Below are 20,029 nucleotides of genomic sequence, written 5' to 3' on the forward strand. Positions count from 1 at the left end.
TGTAATGATAGTGTAAAGTGTAGAAAGGTTTGTCATGCCTTTTGCCTACATCTGTGCTCAACTTATGTGTGTTGTAGTCTCATGACAGTTTGTCACACCTCATTTAAAATGATATTTGTACATATTCTATTTGTTAACAATACCAATTGTCAATCACAATACCCATTATTTTTATGGGGAAAATGTGTTCAGTTAAGCTGCATGTGATACATGTGGTTCACATATAACCAGGTGAGTGAGAACAAAGTCATTTAGGACAAAATGTGATTGTTTGTTACTTCCCATTTATTTAGCATTTCAATAGTCTCATTCAATCCATCTGAAGTCTTACTAGCATCATGAAACCTAGATTTCAAAATGGCCAGTAAAACCTCTATACTAGAACAAGAAGTGTTTTCAGTTACCATTTGAAGAGACAGTTCAGTTAATGACAACTTCAATAAGCACGAAAATCTTCAATATATCATTGAGGGAAGAAAATTGGCTGGAGTCAGTGTTGAACATGTCATCCCTCGTTCGTTGCCTTCATCTGAACTGCTCTGTGACCATCTTGTTTTACACAAAGAAGCAAACATGTGGTTCAAACAGGTTGTATACGACAGTGACCTGACTTTTAAATGAACACAAAAAAGTGAAACATAGTAAGTTAAAACTGTCACATTAAGTTACTCTAAAATAACAAATTTTGTATTCAGTAAGAATGATTTAAAATAGTTTAGCTGCTCTTAGAGGTTCTTTAGAAAAATCTTAGTGAAACCTGAATGAATTAAAATAAACGTAAAGGTAGAAAACATGCCAGGGGTCACTATATTAAACAACTCAACACTAACCCAATAAATATAACACAATAAAATGCACTTAAACATAAGCAAAACTCTTTTCATTTATGCATCCAAACTGAAGCCTTTTGTACGATTTCACATTGGCATATACTGTTCATTAACACTTTCCTATCTTATACGGTTAAATAAACACAAACGTTGACATTCTCAGACTCGTTAACAGTTACATTCAGAGTGATGTTTTCACAGTCTATTCTTTATGTGCATTTAAGAACGTGACACGCGATGACACTATTGCTTGTAGTGCTGGACTTTCACTGATGACATCATAGAAGGGTCCTGCAGTTCGGCAGCCTCTCTTATCCAGACAGAGGCAGAGGAGAGACGCAGTCCATCTCTCCGCCGAATCTCCCTGGGAAACGGCGCCCCGACTCGAGATGTTGCTTGAGTTTTACCGCATCTTGTAGTCATGGGAGATGGCTGCGTCGCAGAGCTGCCCTTTGAAATCCAGCTCAAAGGTGAAGTCCAAGTCACGCTGGAAGAAATCAAGAACTTTATTTCTTTGAAATCTGCCTCGTACTTTTTTTTTTTTTTTTTTTATAAACCAGTGGTTTTCAACAAGGGGGGCAAGAACCACTAGGGGGCCTCAGCACACTTCCAAGATGGCTTAAAAGGTTAGTTCACCCAAAAATGAAAATTATCCCATAATTTACTCACCCTCAACCATCCTATATGACTTTGTTCTTTCAGCCAAACACAATTGGAGTTATATTAAAAAAATATCCTGGCTCTTCCAAGCTCAATAATGGGAGTGAATGGTACTCTAGGTTTTGAAGCCCAAAAAAGCTCATCCATCCATCATAAAAGCAATACATACAGCTCCAGGGGGTTAATAAAGGCCTTCTGAAGCAAAACGATGTGTTTTTGTTATAAAAATATCCATATTTATAACTTTATAAACTATAATCACTGGCCTCTGGTAACTTTGATTTAAAAATAGGACTAAGCAAGCTAAAAAAAGGTAAAACAGCTTTATTTTATTTTATTTTTTATTTTATTTTATTTTGAGGGAATTTAAAAGTATGATTTTTAGACCTGAAAAAGTCATGCAAGTTAATAAAATATCTTAAAAAGCCATGGAAAAGTTTGTAATCATTTTTTTCTAGTTATGTCAAGCTCTAATACGATTTTATCAGGTAGAAGTTACTAGTTGTAAGTACAATACAATTTAAAAAACTTTAATTTCTGAAAATGTAATAACTAGATGGTAATGATCATTCAGCTATTGAAAATTAAGGGATTCTGGATTTTAATTATTTTATTTATTTTGATAAATTTCCATCAATAGTTTCTGTAAATAAGTTTGAAAATGAGAAGCTTTGTTATAACAGCAGAAGTAGGCCTACCAGAAATATCTTGGGTGGGCCTTCAAATATTGTCTTTGTAGTCAAAAATGTTGAGAACCACTGTTTTCTCTCCATCTCCATTTCCTACACCCACATACACTTACAGCCTCACCTCATTATTCTCGTTGGGCTTCACGGTAATGCTGCCCAGGATTTCCTCTCCTCTCCGCACCGTTAAATAATCCTCCAGATAAAACACCGTCTGCTTCCAGTGAGTGCTGGGAGCGTCAGGGGCTGGAAGGGAATGTACAGTACATTGGCTCAGTTAGTAACAAATTTATTTGTAAGAGATCATAAGGACGGAATAAGTGAAGGCTGAACCTGTAGAAAAGCCCGTCTTTTTGTGACACTTGGTGAACTCGATGTTGAAGTATGTGACGAGAGCGTGAACATAGTCATTCCTCTGAATCTGCAGGCAGAAGGCTGAGGTGAACGTCAGGTCCTCCGGCTTCACCGTGTAGATGTCCACCTCCTGAAAGCGATATGTCACGTCTCACACTTTTTGGAGTAGAGATTGTTTAAACAGAGATTATGATGACCTGCATACTTGCACTAACAAAGTCCTTTGATGATCGGCCATGAGGTACTTTGGCTGTGATCTAAGCTTGAAGTGTAATGTGGTTTATGTCATATAGCCTTAACCCACACATCAAGACAGATCCAGTTTCAAAGACTATATTGTTTGGCTCTGGCTATATTGGTGCCTGTATGAGCAGAGATGTTGGCACAAGTATCAGCCTTGGTGAATAAAGATCCTCTTACTCTTTGTGCAAACAACAGATCAGTGGCAGCATTGAGCTTTTCATTTGTTCAGTTCAACCTTTCATTTAATAAACCCCACAAAGAGGCCGAAATCATTCTCCTCTTCAAAGAGTTTGATCCCCCAGTTGATTCAGAGGCACAGTGAAAGCACAGCCTTTTTCTTTCTTTCTTTCTTTCTTTCTTTCTTTCTTTCTTTCTTTCTTTCTTTCTTTCTTTCTTTCTTTCTTTCTTTCTTTCTTTCTTTCTTTCTTTCTTTCTTTCTTTCTTTCTTTCTTTCGCTGGTGGTAATCCAGCTCTCTCTGTCCCCTACATTGTCTCTTTCTTTTGACATTCTTGACATTCAATATGCCTTCACTGACAAGCATATCATAAACCTTTTTTTTGCTCATGAAAAATGAAGCCCATTGCTCATAGGTTGCTGATTAAGAGTTCAGGAGATTTAAATGATTTAAAGGGATAGTTCACCCAAAAATAAAAATTATTTCATGATTTACTCACCCTCAAGCCATCCTAGGTGTATATGACTATCTTCTTTCAGACGAATACAATCGGAAATATATTTTAAAATATCCTTAGTCTTCCAAGGTTTATAAAGGTAGTTAAGGGGGGCCACATTTTGAAGCCCAAAATAATGCATCCATCCATCATAAAAGTAATCCATACAGCTCCAGGTGGTTAATAAAGGCCTTCTGAAGCGAAGCGATACATTTTGTAAGAAAAATATCCATATTTAAAACTTTATTAACTATAATAACTAGCTTCCAACAGACGGCAGTACGCATTGATTAGTGGTGCAAGAGTGACCTCTGACCCGACACATGACGCAATGATGAACGCGGAAGCGCAGAGCAAAACCGGTCACGAATTAGAAGTCTAAAACGATCATTTTTAAAGAGAAATGTCGGAGGATTTCGACATAAGAGAAGAGAAGCTTGAGTTTTTTTGCCTTATTTCTTTGAACCGCAAAAGGCATCTAAGCTTACGATACTCCTACATCCTGCAAGTATATCTTTTAAATATAGCCCCGATTATGTTAATCTGAAAGAAGATGGTCATATACACCTAAGATGGCTTTAGGGTGAGTAAATCAAGGGATCATTTTCTATCTTACTAACTTTCCCTTTAAGTATCATCTTTGTCTCAGATATTTCTCTAAAACAAAATTAGGAAATTGTTGGACATGGAAATATGGAAAGCTCAGATACTTTGAGAGTTAATATCTCATTTTGATCATAATTTTTTAAAATATATTATACATTATCAATTTAATATAATATATTATCTTTCCTACTGTATGGGATAAGACCATTTTAATGAAGTATAAGGCTTCAAATGACCTACATGATGATATTATTAGCATTATATCCAATAAGGATGTATTTCTGTTGGCTAATTTAAATGAATGATTGGTGTTTGTGTATGTGTTGAAATTAACACATTACCACACTGTCATCAGGCAGCTTTTTACTGCAAATTATTCTGTTATGTAACACCCACGCTACATGTGTTCCAAAGTGGCCTATCACAGAGTCAGTCAGTACTATGATTCAAATCAGATCTTGCTCACGTATACATACATAGAGAGGCGTGCACATACTCGTACCTTAATGAGGCAGGAGTTGGTCACGACTTGTTTAGGATCTACTATGTCCACCAGGGGCTCCATCATAGCGACGTTCCGAATGCACGTCATGTCAAAACCATAGACGTTCTCCCACCCTGCAAGCACAGAGAAAATATATTTCAAGACATTTTAAAACTCGTATGTGTCTGAAAAGTGGAAAATCTGTGTGGCTGTGTCTGGTCGCCTTCGTTTGGCCCTAAAATAGACTGCTGCCTCCTCTGTGTCTGGCAGCATTTGATTACATCCCCTCATGTGCGCTAGGCCGAGGCGAATCTCACACTTCCATCCAAAACATGAAGGAGGGAGCGAAAGGGATGGAGGAAAAGCAAACGTTTTGCTGCGGAGGAGTAATTGAGCTCAACAGGAAGTCTTCCTGATGTTTTTCATTTATTTTTTTTAAGATAAATAAATGTGAGGCATTGATCAAGCCTCATTTTAGAACAAGAAAGAGATAAGGTTTTTAATGGTCATTAAATACAGTACATGTAGTTGCCTCATTGCAGTAAGTGTGTGTGTGTGTGTGTGTGTGTGTGTGTGTGTGTGTACTCACAGTGGATTTTGAAGTCTTTGTATTGTCGATCCTCAATGGCGACCACATACAATGTCGCTCTGTCTGGAAACATGAAACCGCCAGGTTTCTGAAAAAAGACAGGAAAGAGTACTCTCAGATATCACCTATGAAAAATATAATGGCTAGTTGACGTATGTCCAACTCAATTTTGGTAAAAATTCAAATATTATTATTAATAGTAGAAGTATAAGTAATAAAACACCATATTATAATATTATATAATTATTATCTAGTACAGTCCAGTCCAAAAGTTTGGAACCACTAAGATTTTTAATGTTTTTAAAAGAAGTTTCATCTGCTCACCAAGGCTACATTTATTTAATTAAAAATACAGTAAAAAACAGTAATATTGTGAAATATTATTACAATTTAAAATAACTGTGTACTATTTAAATATATTTGACAAAGTAATTTATTCCTGTGATGCAAAGCTGAATTTTCAGCATCGTTACTCCAGTCTTCAGTGTCACATGACCCTTCAGAAATCATTCTAATATGCTGATTTGCTGCTCAATAAACATTTATGATTATTTTCAATGTTGAAAACAGTTGTGTACTTTTTTTTTCAGGATTCCTTGATGAATAGAAAGTTCAAAAGAACAGCATTTATCTGAAATACAAAGCTTCTGTAGCATTATACACTACCGTTCAAAAGTTTGGGGTCAGTAAGAATTTTTATTTTTATTTTTTTGAAAAGAAATGAAAGAAATGAATACTTTTATTCAGCAAGGATGCATTAAATCAATCAAAAGTGGCAGTAAAGACATTTATAATGTTACAAAAGATTAGATTTCAGATAAACACTGTTCTTTAGAACTTTCTATTCATCAAATAATCCTGAAAAAAAAAATATTGTACACAAATATTTTGTACAATTGTACACATTAAATGTTTCTTGAGCAGCAGATCAGCATATTAGAATGATTTCTGAAGGATCCTGTGACACTGAAGACTGGAGTAATGATGCTGAAAATTCAGCTTTGCCATCACACGAATAAATTACTTTGTGAAATATATTCAAATAGAAAACAGTTATTTTAAATTGTAATAATATTTCACAATATTACTGTTTTTACTGTATTTTTAATTAAATAAATGTAGCCTTGGTGAGCAGACGAAACTTCTTTTAAAAACATTAACAATCTTAGTGGTTCCAAACTTTTGGACTGTACTGTGTATATATGTATGTATATGATAATAGACACTGCTGAAACTGCTTGAAATTTAAGGTCAACTACCCTCATTAAACATTTTAATTTACAAACATGCATTCCTGGCATATGCGTGATTTTATTCCTATTATTCCAGTGACTTCACATCATTAATTCTTTTCCTTCCTGTTCAGTGCACCATAAAATAACTCTAGGGTGAAACAATGTGTTGGCACCAACACAATGGTTCTATAAAAAATCTCTAACAAGCCACTTGTCCTCTGGACCAAATTGTCATTCAGTGGTAGACATTCATCAGCAGTCCAGTGACTAGCCACTCATTCCCATTATAAATGATAATTTTCAGCATGGACACATGCTTCACATTCTAATTAGCCAAATAACCTTGGCCTTGGGACAGCCAACACACACACACACACTGACCAGCCATTTGTCCCTGGCGTAGATGACAGTATTGAGCATAGACTCATAGAAAAGACAGTAGCCCATCCACTCTGAAATGATGATGTCCACCTGATCCACGGGCAGTTCAGTCTCCTCCACCTTCCCTTTAATGATGGTAATAACTACAAGATGCACAAAAAATAAAGACAGTGAGGCTTGCATTGAGCTGATTTTATTCTATATAATTTACAATTATATAAGTCTCAAAGATAAAATCAAGTCTCACCCGAAAAAAATTTTTTCATTCATAAATAAGTCACATTACAGAAATCAAATGGGTTACAAACCCAGCATTTAGTCACAAGAATGATAAGAATGTCACAAGAATGACAATATAAAGTTACATTTGATTGATGGGGTTATTCATGGTTTTCTCTCGCTCCCTCTTCTTTTCTCCCATCCTCACCATTATTCCCATTTTCAAAAGGCAGGTTGCCAATCTCCAATTTCCATGCCTGTGTATGTGGGTTTGTGTGTGTGTGTGTGTGTGTGTGTGTGTGTGTGTGTATGTAGAGCAGTGACTCCTCTCTCACGCTGACTCGGGCTTCTCACCCGCCTGCTGCTCTTCAGTGTTAATGAGAGCTGCTGTGGACAACTAAACTAAACAACTTCTGTCATCACACCACAAGAGGAGGGTGTTAGCTACAGGAAGTGAATATACAGCTTCCTGTGTTATGGAACTCCACTTTCCAACAGGAAATATATGACTCTTCTATTCCACACTATTCCAGAATTCAGATCAGACCTAAACAGTGTGCTGTGTCCTAACAGCAGATTGTCTTACCATTGTCCAGGTGATTTGATTTGATGATTTTTTCGGAATACTCTGATATACTGGAACATTCAATCTACAAAACAAAATGGAAATTAGCTTAATTATATTAGTATAATTAGTAAGATAATTACATGAACCGTATTAGAGGTATGCTAGCGGAATCAGATGGAATGCTTTTTCATGCATAACTTCAAGTTTAATTGGATTTGGGTTTGTATTTTAAGTAAAATTATTATAAAGTAATTATAATAAATAATAATTATTATAAAATAATTGCTAAAATATTTTTTGAGATATACTGTTTGTATCACTCTGCTTTTCTTTGTTTGGCCATTCCAGACTGTGTATTAGCAAAGACTATAGAATAACACAAGACGTGTCACTATTGTTTTGAATTGGAGAAAGTGTAACGCGCAATATGGCGGAATAAGTCCCGCCTTCTAAATAAGAGCCAATCGCCGACTGGTAAAGTCATCGCGTCACATCAGCGGCCGTTAGAATCACCGGTTTCTATAGAAACAGTCAGACGCGCATTTAAGAAACAGTCAGACCACAGAGCATTTAGGTCTACGCATGCGCATTAGCTTGAGCCAGCCTGAAAAATAGTTTTTTTTTTTTTCATGATTCGGGCGTTTAGAAACTAAATTTATGAGCCGGTTGTTGTTAGATTTCATTGGTGATTTCAAATATGAAATTTAATCTTAAGGTTGGCAAACAGTTTTGGAGAATTTTATGTTTCCCCATTCAAAGAGATTGCATGATGCCCAGGATGCCCAAGAGGTGTTTCAAAGATGGCCGCCGAGTGAAATGACTTGTCTTAAAGGGACTTTGGTATTAGTAGCCATGTTTCACTGACTCTTTCTGCAAGTTACATTGCTTTGCCAGTAGGTGGTGACAAGTGAATCAATGATTCATTCATTCAACCGATTTGTTCAAAAAATGATTCATACAGGAATTAAACAAATAGGCTTGTTTGAGATGCATCGGCGCTGTGCAGACCGATCGGCGTATGGCATCAAAGTACCGCAAGAGTGATTCAAAAGCATAAGGAGTCTTATATTATCTCCAAACACTCTTGCTCTCATATGCCGATCATTCTGTGCAGCGCAGATGCATCTTGAACAAGCCTAATGACTACTGTCTCTATGCATGAGTCATTGAATCATTCACTCAACTGATTCATTCAAAACCACTGACTGATTAAGGAATGCCACTTACTTTTTTTGCTCTGAGTCACTTTTTTGGCTTTGTTTGGAACTATTTTCATTGGTGAAGCAAAAAAATACAAAGTAACTGCCAATAATTTATCTAAATCACAATAACGATGTTTCTCTAAATATCAGCACAGCCATCTACTCCAGTTTTTTGCTGATATTATGTGTATTGCATGTTCAATTGCTTGCATTTATGTCCTATGCGAGCCTGCTAGAACAGTTTTCAGTTTAAAATGATTAAGATAAATGTTATTTTTATCTGGAAAATGCATAAATGTGCATTTGAAATGTCTATGAACCTGTGTGAACCCTTTCTTATATGTATCTGTGCTTTGGACACAAACAGAAAACTCTTTTGCTTATTGTGGCATAGAAAAGAAAAAAGCGACTAGAACTGGACCTAGTGGGTGGATCAATGGAGTGTTATCTAACTACAGACCAGAAGCACAGTAACAGTGCTGATATTATCAACATGCTCTCCCACTCTGTCTCTCCAGATATACATAGATATAGTTTGGGAGTGTATAAAAAACGGAATTTCTGCAGCAATTCCTGCATGTTGCCCTCTAACTTAAACCTATTGTATATTACGGTAAACACGCTTGTAATGTGTTATTTGAGTCCTCACCCCATACACATGCTTGGCTCCTGCCTTAGCAGCAAACATGGAGAGGATTCCGGTTCCGCTGCCCACATCAAGAACAATCTTATCCTTAAAGATGTGTTTATTGTGGTACATGGAGTTCCTATAAGTCAGCGTCCTCACCTCATCCTTTAGCATTTCCTATTGAGAGGAAAAAACAACAACTTTTAGTCAGACTATAGCAACATTTCATTAGCTGGGGTCATGAATTTAGAAATCAACTTTTCCTTGAGCATTTGATATATAAGAGGTCATCGTACTGTAAGAATATCCTGTAAGTTTCATAACTGAAAACTTCCTTGTTAGTCCAATAAAAGCTTTTATTGATACCAGGCCCATCAAACGATTTGTCCCGGTATGTGCCTATCGATAAAACATAGAAGAAAAAATCAATGCTTACTTCATCATTGAACACATTAGCCCCACCCACTGGCGTGTTAGTGAGATGAGGAGTAGAGAAGAGCGATACAGCACTAAAACTAACATTACCTTTCAAAGCATCCTAATGCGAGGAATATGCTTATTTATTTTTAACAATTTGAAAGCCTCAGTTGAGCTTTATTTATCTCTTGGTAAATCAGTCACATTTCAGCACAGGCTTTACAAACAGACTCTTAGCATTTGGACTCGACAGTAATGCAACAACATGTAAGTAACTGTTAATTCTAATGCCTGATCTGATATGTAATGATTCAAGTACAGTCAGATGTTCTTTGTCTATGTGTCAGTAAGTCAAACCAGTGACTACATGGTCAATTTCACATTCTTCTCTTAGTAGGATGAAAATAATCTGTTATTTAAATGGTAATTAAATTATATATAGAAAGCGATCAAAGAACACTCCCTTTACAATCACTAGAGCTGTCAATCAAACATGTGCTGGAGCTGTCAATCAAAGAGCACAAGTTTATCAGTGTCTGAGTTCTGGACTTGCGCTAAAACTCCTTTTTTATTTAACGAATCCCTAAAGCCGAGTTCAGACTGCACGATTTTGGCTCGCCGACAGGTTTTGAGAAATCGCAGACAAATGCCCGAAATCACAGGTGCTCGTTCACGCGAGTGACAATCACACAGTGTGAATGAGCAAAGACGCGATCTGAGAGAATCGCAGATGAGTCGCCTAATATTTGGCATGCTAAATATCTGGACCTGTCGGCGATTCAAAATCCTGCTGTGTGAAAAGTATTCTGACTGAAAACTACATCGGCGATGACTGACAGCCAATGAGAGAGCAAGATACAGAACAGGGGGGAGTTCGGGGAGGAGTTATAGACCACAATATCAGCAAGCATGGCTTTGTTTCAGAAAAAGGCTTCTTCTCGGTTTATTTGGACCCAAGAAATGGAAGAAAAATGTGTAGAAATTTAGAAATCACCACACAGGAAATTCGTATTGCAAGCTTCTTGTGGGCTACCATTTTTAATAATAATCCCAGTCTCACGTGAGAACTCTGGTCTTGCATGCGTGATATCGCGTTGTTTCCTTGTCACATCTCACGTGTGTTTGGTTGTGAAACGTAGTTTGCGTGCCAGACAGAGTTGTCGGCGATTCTTCCTATTGTAAAGTCATGCAGTGTGAAACGTTCTGTCGCGGATCCATCGTGCAGTTTGAACACAGCAGCGACTGAATGCTGGCCAAGATAGTCATGCAGTGTGAAAAGAACAATGACCCGACTACTTTGAAAATCGTGCAGTCTGCTTTAGTTACATTGAAAACAGAGCGTTCAAATAAGAGGGCTAAAATCAGGGTACTTTTATCTCTCATTTCTGTACCTTTTCTCTTGGACTGTGCTATGGAGGACAATATATAGGACACAAAGCGCAGTGTCTCCAGGATTCTTTTTATAGAGACAGGTCTCCATTTAGCCTGCTGGGATTAACTGATACACATCTTTCCAAGCACCCCCGCTCCCCGCTCTAATTCTCTTTCCTTTTTCTTCCTCTCTTTCTCCATCTCACTATCTTACTCTTGTCCTTCTTTTTCTGTGTGTTATCAAGAACTGTTCTTTTATCTGCAGAAAGATCCAATTTGACCCTCGTGCTCTAAATGTGCCGGTATCAAAGGTGTTCTCTCAATTCTTTGTGAATGAGCTGAGAAGATGGTTTCAGTGACAAATTTAAGTATGTTCTTATCATCAGCTGCACATGATAAAAGTTTTTCATCTTGGACTAGCATACTTCACCAGCTCCCATACTAGATCCGAACTGGACCTTCGATTACCTCATGAATTCCAAAGTGGGCATAGGAGTCAAAGTAGTAGTCCCGTGATGTCATCTCCTCCGGGTTGAGTAGCTTGGCCATCTTGCCTCGTCCCGGACAAGCAGACAGCGCAGAGACGTGTGGTGTGTGTGGGGGGTGTGCAACATGATGAACCGAAGTCACTGGCTTTGGTAGCGGAGAAGGTTGCAAGGACTGGGACGAGGGCACACTGGAAATATGCTGCTGCTTCTGTCAACAGTAAAATAATCTGAAAAGGCTCACTATCCTACATCACCACATAATGGATTCAATGAGTGTGATTATGCATTTGGCAGACAGTTTTATCTAAATTAACTCATACTGTGTTCGAAGTATACAGTGAATCAGTTTATACACTCGTCGGGAGTCAAACCCATGACCTTGGAATTGCTATATCCCACTTTTTGAGCTATACATGCAATTTATTTAAAATAAAATTAAAGAAAATATTGACATTGAATAAAACAAAATATCATAAATCCTTATATTTTCTGTATTTATTTATTTATTTTTAGGTTTGACCTTTTTCCAAGGCATTTTTTTCATGTGATGAATAAATAAATAATGTCAAAAGAGTTTTGTAAAAATATGTGTAGAAAACATTTAAAGCAGATAAATGAGACCCTGGACCACAAAACCATAAGGGTCATTTTTTGAAATTATGATTTATACATCATCTGAAAGCTGAATAAATAAGCTTTCCTTATGATGATATGTTATAGGACAATATTTGGCAGAGATAAAACTATTTGAAAAATAAGAGAAAATCACCTTTAAAGTTGTCCAAATGAAGTCCTTAGCAATGCATATCCACTCACAATTTTTTTTTTGATATATTTACGTTAGTAAATTTGCAAAATATCTTCATGGAACATGATCTTTACTTAATATCCTAATGATTTTTAGCATAAAAGAAAAATCGATCATTTTGACCCATACAATGTACTGTTGGCTATTGTGCGACTTATGACTGGTTTTGTGATCTAGGGTCACAAATGTGTTTCACCTTGCTTTTCAGGGCTTCTAATACAGTATTTAGTGCACCAATTAACAACGTCAACGTTTAAATCAGGTATGCAAAGGTGAATATGCTAATTAGCCGGGGAGGGGGGGGCAAAATACTGCAGCACCAAGGACAGCGCTCAGCCGTCTCGCGATGACCCAACAGACTACATAAAAGAGCGACTGAGTGCTATTCAGCACGCATATGACTAAGTTTATAGTCTTACTTTATCGTATAGGCACAAATTTAGGCTAATTTGCTGTGTTCGAGGTTTCTAAGAGGCATCTTGCATCAGATATATCTGCTTGATCTTTACGCAACCTACGCGCACCATAAATATTAATATAGGCTAAACCTCTCAATTTAGCTTTCGGTGTGATGTGTGAGCGCGAATCTTTCAGGACGAGGGAACTGGACGTGTTCTGCTCTGCTTTCTGCTTTGGATCTCTCTATTCTTTCGCCTGCATAGTCACACATCACCGGGCACTGATTTGTATGACCTCCAAACCAGCGCGTCATTTTACGCGATCATGCACTTAAACAAACATATAAGCGACTCGAATGAATCACCTGCGGTTTACAAGTGTATATTTGAATGTTTGGACGAGCATTGATGTATTATGCATGACTTAAGGAATCTTTGACTTACCTCCGAGCTCTCCGCATCCGCCATCTTTCTCCGCAGGAGCAGGCACCGCGATGAGTGCCTCAGTCCCATGCGAGCCAACGGGATCCGGATTAACTAGATAAGGGCAAGTGTTGTCACTAAATGTCCTACAAAAGTTTTAAAACGTACTGCAGTGAGCAATACTCGGTTTGCGCTTTAAAACGACCCATTTGTTAATTTGCACAGCTGTGGTAAATAAACAATAAATGCCTAAAAGGAAACTAATAGGGAATAGGTCATAAAGACTTCTTAGGTAGTCCCTTAACTCCATGATTCCGGGTCCTACTGAAAGTCCATCGCGCAAAAGTTCTTCCAGAGGTTCTAAGCGCCACTTGGAGACCAGTTGAGCCGCGGCGCGTCGGCATCCACATCACCTGCCGCTGCGCATCGCCGCGCTATCTGTAGTCTGACAGATCAGAACGCATATTTTTATTTCAGTTTAACATGAAAATCCATTATTATTCAGTTCGCAATAAGTCATCGAATCCTAGTTGTCCACTTCGACGCGTGCGTCTGGATCAAGCGGAAAGTTGGAGTTGAAAGAGTGTGCGGACTGAACTCGAGCGCAGCGAGTGCAGAACTGGAGCGATATCAGTAGCTGAATTAGTGCCTCCCACACAAATATCGCACCTCCACTTTCTCAAAATAAAGAACACAAGGCCGACTACATTTTAATCCATTTTAAGGCTGGAACTTTTCAACACAAACATGTACGTTTGCATTTTACAGACACTTTTATCCAAAGCTATTATATTACATTCAAAGTATAGGGCATCTTAGTTTATTGCCTAGGAATCGAGCCAATGACCTTGGCGTTGCTAACGCAAGTATTCAGATTGATTGTTCATAAATATTCCTCGTTTTCAACCCAAATTTTCAACAAAAATTCAACTTAATAGCGTGATTAATGTTAAATGAATTCTTATGTTGGAGGGTCTCTGAGACCCAAGATTTAAAACTAAATGCAATGAACTTTCAAGACTTTCAAAGCATTGATTCACACACTACAATATCTTGCTTCCATATATTTAATTTGTCGATAATTTCAGCCATTCCTCTTAAAGTCACAAAGTAGTCATACAATTATTTTTGATACTTAATGATTTAAGCTTACCTTATATGAGTTCAGAGTTTGCGTTGATTAAATCAATCGCCTTCATTGTATTAACTCAAATTATTTATTTAAATGAACTCAACATTTTAAGGCAACCAGGTTAAACCAACAATTCCTTTTACAGTACATTGTAAAATGTATTTCTTGGCTTCAAAAAGACTCCAAACTATATGCTATATTGGAAAACAGTCATATCATATAGTGCAGGTCTATTTTTATGGAATGTCCAATAATATTATGACTGTAAACCCTAATGCTCAGAATATTTAATTGCTTTGAGTAGGGCAAATTAAACAAATTAATTCAATCAAATTAAATTTTATGAGTATTTAGAAAATTCTTTTTCTTTTGAGTTCATGAAACAGACACATTTTAAGTCATCTGAATTGTTTCATTGTTTTGAGTTTAATGAACTAATTTCTTTTAAATTAGACAAACTTCAATTTACCTGAAACTGGGCTGAGATTTCTATTTCCCAGCATGCTTTTCCAAGGGAGAATAAATATTATAATTCAGTGCTAATACTCAAAATCCTCAGAAATTTCAAGATAGGAGTAAATAAAATGTATTTTAAAATGTACTCAATTTTTTTGAGTTTTGCCAACTTTTTACAGTGTATAGATTAAGTCAGATGAACAAATGAAAAGAATCTGAAGGTTAAATTATTGTTTTGTTGTATTGTGATTATTGTTTTAATTATTTTCATTATAATTACACATTCATTGATATTTGTCTTTTGTTTTTAGACTGCAGCACAAGGACTATTGGGACTCCTGTCCCAATAAAATTTGGAGAATATCTTTATTCGGTTAGCACATCTGTTGTCTGTGCCAATCTAAGTTCACATGTGGCTTGAATTCACGGGTCTATAATGTGTGGGATTCTAGTTTTGGAGTCGAACGCCGGCCCCCTCATTGTTTTTACATGCCACCCACTCATCTGCTTGTGTAATCCCTGGAGCTAATGTGGGAGGCAGTCCTGGCCAGAACATACTCTCTTTCTGTCACAAACACACACGTTTATGAGTTTAAAGGCCAATATCCTCTCCATCCATCCAAATATTTGAAAACATGTGGAAGTAGCAAGAGTCAACAATGAAAATGATATTTTCCCAGCATTGAAAATGTCAACACGATAAACAAACTCAATCAGTAGAGCACTCTCAGTAATGGAGCTCGTGGTGTGATCTAGCAGACCGAAATAAAGGTACGCTCCATTGTATCCTGCTGAGAAGACTTCCAACACATGGGCTGCTCATGTATAACACTGAAGGACGGATGCCCACGCATGCTGAGTAATACCACACACTCGCACTCGGCACCACAACACCATACACTGTCAATCACAAACACACAGGCTTAAAACATATCCAGGAGAAAATGTGGGCAGCGGACAGCAAAACACTAATTATTTGCTGAATTTCCTGAAGCCCAATGCTTTGTTTCTGGCACTGAGAGTGTTTTCGTCAAGTAAATATCCTTGAATCTCAGTTGTGTTATCTCACTCTTGAGAAAAAAATGTTTTTATGACCAAACAGAAATGGTTTGTTGTTTGGTCGCAAGTCTTTATCTGTGTACTGAAATGGTCATGAAACAGCAGGATCGCCCTTGGCCTTGTTGTCGGTCTGCTAAATGAAAGTCTTTTCTGAGACTTCATGGAGGAAGTGTGTGAGTGTTGTCCTTCTTTTGGTCCTTTTCACTATCCGGTAAGTCATTTCCATGCGTCTGTTCGCACATATACACACGAACTCTTGCCGTCCACCATGAAGGTGCCATTTAGCTTAGAACTGAGGACGACAGGAGGACACAACAATAAAATAACAGAGAAAACCAGACACAACCAGGCGGGAATCACAATGAGTCAAATTCAAAAGGATAAACAACAGTTCAATAGGCTGAGTTCCTTTTCTAAGTTCTCTGTCATCTGCTGCATTGTTAATGTCATCTTTTCTTTCCATCTTCCCGATGCTTGCATGCTTGTTGTCCCTGATGTCTCTGCTTGTACCTGGATTTCCATCTGATTTGACTCAGATTTGAGTCCCTGAATGAAAACTCTGCAGTCTATTGTCAATCAACAGACGTTTTATCAGGAAAAAAGGACAGATAGAAGATGCAAAACTCTAATCTTAAATTCAATGAGATTGTGTTCATTTCCATTAGGAGCACTAACAGAGCCAGAATACAGATTAGCGATGACATTTCTCACTTTAAGTGGCTTTGTTGTTCTCTCAGTAGACTCTTTCCATTAATTTAGACATGATGGATAACATTTTCCTCTCTAATGCTGTTTCAGCTGGAAAACTGTGTCACAGGCAGGTGACTGCGGCTCATATCCGCTGCCTATGGCGGCGTGTGTTCTACTAATGGGGTTTTGACTTTATTAGGTTACTGGGATTGAGCTTTGAAAGACAAAGGAGCACAGAGGAACTTCTGTGTGTGAAAGGGCACAGAGCACGTCTGAAGCTTGTGTTTGAGTTCAAACGGAGAGTCAACTGAAAGTCAAGCAGCTTGCATTGAGAAACTGTCAGTATTATTTTCATATCAGGAAAGATTTTGTGAAAGTGAATTATTGAAATTTGGGAAGCGTAACTTACTTTGTCCCTGCAATGACCTGGCTTTCATCACAACTGGGGGAAATTGACAGATGTAGGTACTTAAAATAATGAAAAGAAGAAACATGACAAATCTATACTTTCTCAAAGTGCACATGACTGTAAAAATAATGCTATAAACATGAACAAAACAACATATGCAATGTAAAAAAACAAACAAACAATTGGACATAAATGTTTACAAAAATAAGAAACGTGCAATAAATGTGATTGTTCATGCAGTGGATTCTGAGAATGGCCATTGTTATAAGATGCTTTTTACTTATAATATAATATAATAAGAAACATATATGCAACAAATGTGATTGGTCATGCAGAGAATTCTCGGAATGACCATTATTATGTAATGCTTTTAACCTTTAATATAATATAATATAATATAATATAATATAATATAATATAATATAATATAATATAATATAATATAATATAATATAATATAATATAATATAATATAATATAATATAATAAGAAACATATGTGCAACAAATGTGATTGTTCATGCAGAGAATTCTGAGAATGGCCATTGTTATAAGATGCTTTTTACTTTTAATATAATAAATATAATATAATATAATATAATATAATATAATATAATATAATATAATATAATATAATATAATATAATATAATATAATATAATATACACTTTCTCCATGCAAATTATCAGGTCTTTTCTATTCTTTCTACTTTTTTTAAATATTAATTTAGAGTATTATAACATGTTTTGTATATATTTATTTACAGTGATGGGGAAAGTTACTTACTAAAAGTAATTCATTACAAATATTGGGTCACTTCCTAAAAAAGTAACTAATTGAGTTGTTACTTTTTATGGAAAGTAAAGTGTTACATTACTTTTGAGTTACATTTTTCACCTGGGCTTGCTTGTTTGTTTTTAATAACATTTATATATTTTTGGCTAATGTAAAGGATCTTTACTGAAGGAAATGCAAATTCACACCTGTACAATAGAGGGCGTGGCTCAAACAAACCTTTCAGTTGTGATGCCATTCTGGACTGCAGAAGAATAGGACACAATAAAATAAAGTTTAAGGCTGCATCCCAAATCGCATATTCGCATCTTGAGTAGGTACTTATTTTGAATAAGTACTTTACGACCACTAAAAAAGTATGTTCTATATAGTATGAATGTGTGTAGTATGAATGTAATCTGGACATGTCGTCTGCATTCACTATGTCACTCTTATCACATGACCTATCAGCACAGTTACATTGCTTCACTGCCATTCACAAATCCTCTCCCGTGGCCTCATGGGATAGTCAAGTGGCCATCATATGTACACTTAAGAATCTTGCAGGAAGAAGTAGGTCATCCGGGTACTTTTTGCCTACTCTTTGATAAATACTGTGAATTTGAACATACTTCTTTTGTCACATACTGTTTTTCCCCTACTAGAGAAGTATGCAATTTGGGATGCAGCCCAACACTTTTACTTCAGCAATAAAAACAAAAATGAAACACAAATGTGATGGTCATTAAGTCATTTTTGCTTATTAGTATGGATCATCATCATCAAAGTTCAGCAGCAAAGACATTAGTTAATAAAGTGTGATTAAATACATAAAGTATATTTTTATTATTGTTGTAAATATTTAAAGGTGCCATCGAATGTTTTTTTACAAGATGTAATATAAGTCTAAGGTGTCCCCTGAATGTGTCTGTGAAGTTTCAGCTCAAAATACCCCATAGATTTTTTTTAATAAAATTTTTTTCAGTGCCTATTTTGGGGTAAAATTAGAAATGCGCCGATTCAGGTTGCGGCCCCTTTAAATGCTCGCGCTCCCCACCCACGGAGCTCGCGCTTGCCATAAACAGTGCACAAACAAAGTTTACACAGCTAATATAACCCTCAAAATGGATCTTTACAAAGTGTTCATCATGCATACTGCATGTATGCGTCGGATTATGTGAGTATAGTATTTATTTGGATGTTTACATTTGATTCTGAATGAGTTTGAGGTTTTGCTCCGTGGCTAAAGCTAACATTACACACTGTTGGAGAGATTTATAAAGAATGAAGTTGTGTTTATGAATTATACAGACTGCAAGTGTTTAAAAATGAAAATAGTGACGGCTCTTGTCTCCGTGAATACAGTAAGAATCAATAGTAATTTTAACCACATTTAACAGTACATTATGCTAACGAAACATTTAGAAAGACAGTTTACAAAATCACTAAAAATATCATGGATCATGTCAGCTATTATCGCTCCATCTGCCATTTTTTGCTATTGTCCTTGCTTGCTTACCTAGTCTGATGATTCAGCTGTGCACATCCAGATGTTAATACTGCCTGCCCTTGTTTAATGCCTTGAACATGAGCTGGCATATGCAAATATTGGGGGCGTAAATATTAATGATCCCAACTGTTACGTAACAGTCGGTGTTATGTTGAGATTCGCCTGTTCTTCGGAGGTCTTTTAAACAAAAGAGATTTATATAAGAAGGAGGAAACAATGGAGTTTGAGACTCACTGTTTGTCATTTCCATGTACTGAACTCTTGTTATTTAACTATGCCAAGATAAAATTCAATTTTTAATTCTAGGGCACCTTTAAGTACTGTGTTACTTTATTCCTTACTTAAAAAAGTAATCTGATTATGTAACTCGCATTACTTCTTGTGTGTTATCCCAACACTTTGTATTTAAAAGATAACACTCAAAAATATTGAGAACTAAATTTAATATAATAATCTTTCATTTAGGTCTAAACATTTTTGGAGTCAGTAGAATTATTTTAAAATGTCTACGATTATTTACAGTATTCGACAGCATTGTTTTGCAGACAACAGAGTCCAGTTTAAATCCAATCCCAGGAGGAAAAATAATTGATTTTTTTTCAGAGAACGAGACAAGGCAACTTACTTAAAAGCACTAATAACTGTTATTTAGTCCCCGAGCAGCCTTTGAAGATGAACAGCTCGCTGTATTTAATCTCATGAAATGAAGGGGCGGGCTGTAGTTGCATTTCCTCCTCA

At 36.5% G+C, this 20,029-nt stretch overlaps 1 protein-coding gene across 1 annotated transcript; it reads right to left on the reverse strand.

The window, feature by feature from the left end:
• Nucleotides 1–140: 140 nt before the first annotated feature.
• prmt8b (protein arginine methyltransferase 8b) lies at nt 141–13,640 on the reverse strand. Its single transcript, XM_067390954.1, has 10 exons — nt 13,284–13,640; nt 11,614–11,841; nt 9,379–9,534; nt 7,546–7,609; nt 6,741–6,883; nt 5,125–5,212; nt 4,554–4,669; nt 2,510–2,660; nt 2,301–2,422; nt 141–1,317 (listed from the first exon to the last, which is right to left on the reverse strand). Exons 1-10 carry the CDS (start codon nt 13,350–13,352, stop codon nt 1,234–1,236), a joined length of 1,221 nt encoding a protein of 406 aa, XP_067247055.1. The 5' UTR covers nt 13,353–13,640; the 3' UTR covers nt 141–1,233.
• Nucleotides 13,641–20,029: the final 6,389 nt, after the last annotated feature.

This window comes from Chanodichthys erythropterus, chromosome 8 (genome assembly GCF_024489055.1).
Source record: "Chanodichthys erythropterus isolate Z2021 chromosome 8, ASM2448905v1, whole genome shotgun sequence".
NCBI lineage: Eukaryota > Metazoa > Chordata > Actinopteri > Cypriniformes > Xenocyprididae > Chanodichthys > Chanodichthys erythropterus.

What these genes read in the sequence shown, in the direction of transcription:
- prmt8b (XM_067390954.1), bottom strand. Translation starts at nt 13,352, where the DNA reads ATGGGACTGAGGCACTCATCGCGGTGCCTGCTCCTGCGGAGAAAGATG. An exon ending in CGGATGCGGAGAGCTCGGAG is followed by an intron (nt 11,842 to 13,283) that starts GTAAGTCAAAGA and finishes TACTGTTGACAG; the next exon opens with AAGCAGCAGCATATTTCCAG. An exon ending in AAAGACGGGCTTTTCTACAG is followed by an intron (nt 2,423 to 2,509) that starts GTTCAGCCTTCA and finishes ATTCCCTTCCAG; the next exon opens with CCCCTGACGCTCCCAGCACT.